The sequence below is a fragment of the Stegastes partitus genome, unplaced genomic scaffold (assembly GCF_000690725.1).
Source record: "Stegastes partitus isolate 25-593 unplaced genomic scaffold, Stegastes_partitus-1.0.2 Scaffold1240, whole genome shotgun sequence".
Lineage (NCBI taxonomy): Eukaryota > Metazoa > Chordata > Actinopteri > Pomacentridae > Stegastes > Stegastes partitus.
The window spans coordinates 70,493-72,208 of NW_007578971.1; the positions used below are offsets into that span (position 1 = coordinate 70,493).

General features: G+C 36.0%; 1 protein-coding gene across 1 annotated transcript in view; it reads right to left on the bottom strand.

Moving 5' to 3' along the window:
• The window catches only part of xpc (xeroderma pigmentosum, complementation group C), a 22,294-nt gene extending 21,255 nt beyond the window's left edge, over nt 1–1,039 (bottom strand). Inside the window, exon 1 of the mRNA XM_008297709.1 lies at nt 787–1,039. Within this exon, the coding sequence (XP_008295931.1) occupies nt 787–892 (106 nt within the window). The 5' untranslated portion in view covers nt 893–1,039. The remainder of the gene's footprint in view (nt 1–786) is intronic.
• Between the last annotated feature and the right edge of the window lie 677 nt (nt 1,040–1,716).

A 1,716-nucleotide genomic window follows, 5' to 3' on the forward strand; every position in this document is an offset into this window, starting at 1 on the left:
TAGATAGATAGATAGATAGATAGATAGATAGATAGATAGATAGATAGATAGATAGATGTGTTGCAGCAGAAAAAAAATGAAATAAACACTATTTTGAAAATACATACTAGAAAAAAAAATCCCAAAATAAAATGGCATATTAAATAAAAATAAGAAAAGGAAAACATAAAGCCTTTTACAGTCCAAATTTAACATAAATATTAAATAATGAAGTTCATTAATACAGTACGGCCTTAACTTTTATATTTTTCATAGTGACATAAAATTGCATCTTTATGGACAGAAAGTATTCTTTTCATTCCTTGCAGTGTTGCAGCAGTTTAAAGACATAAACAAGGTGTGTTTAAAAAAAAAAAAAGTACTATAATCATAGAATGTAGACTAAGATAAGGAGTTTGACGGTGTAGATTACAGATGAATGGGAAATATAAAGTTCAAAGTCCTCCTTACCTTGCACACAATGGAGGCATTGTGTTGCATTACTACATTACTACTACATCATTTTTTGTGGGATTTCTATTCTTAATATTGATTTTAATCAGGTAAATTCACGCCATAAATAAAACCACTGGGCTTAAACCTCCATATTTACACTTGTCAGCTTCAATCATAACGTTACTCTCATGTCTCTGCAGGAAACCACTTTGGCTCAGTGGCTGTGGTTCTAAACGTGCTGCAGGAATAACTGGGACTTGACTGGACATCCGTTGAGACACAGAGAAGGAGATTTTAGATGTATTATCATCACATCTCCGGACAGATTTGTTGTGTTCTCACACTTCCTACCCGCATCTTTCTTCTTCGCTCGCGGTTTTGCTGCGCGGCTCTTCAGCACCTGCTTCGGTTTCTTTGCAGCGGCCGCTGTTTCTGCGCTCTGCCTGCTCTTTGCCATGTCGCCTGAACAACTTTGTAAATCAACAACACTTCTTGAGGATGTCTAGACGAGCCTCCGTCACTTATCTGCCCATGTGGAGTTGTATAAAGGCCCGGAGACAGCGGTTACCCAACATTTCTCTCAGGAGTTTTCATAACAGAGGCAGCCCTCTGTTTGGAGGCCGGGCTCTGACGTCACTTCCGACTCCTTCTTCTTCTTTGGTGCCTTTTTTCAGCAGCGCAAAGAAGCCTCGCTGTTGGAATATTGTTTTTTGTTTGTTTGTTTTATGTTTTTGTGTTTTCATTTTTATAATCAAAATGTTTTTTTTGTTTTTTTCTTTAACATTTTTTTTTTTTTTTTTTTAACCTTTTTGTCCCTCCGTACAATTTTAAATGAGCCCCGTGGTGGTACAGAGATGCTACAAATCATAAAATCATGTTCTCATATTCTCTCCCATTGTACTGCTTTTAGATATTTCATCATAATTGATTTAGTTTGTCGTGTTTTTTTTTTTAAGAAAACAAGTCTAAAAGCAAAAACAGAGTAAAATTAAAGTAATATTTTTTATTGAAAATATGAAATATGTAATTTTATAACTATTCTGCCCCTTCAAGTCAGTATTTAATAGAGGCACCTTTTGCCACAATTACAGGTGTACAGATGTCCAGTTGTTCAGGAATCACGAGTGAACACCCCATTTTCAAGTCCAGCTACAAATTCTCACTTGGCCACTCCAGAATGTTCACCTTCTGTGTAGCTTTTGTAGTATGTAACTGGTCATATTCATGCTGAAGAACAAATCTTCTCCCAAGTGGCAGTTCTCTTGCGACTGTATCAGGATT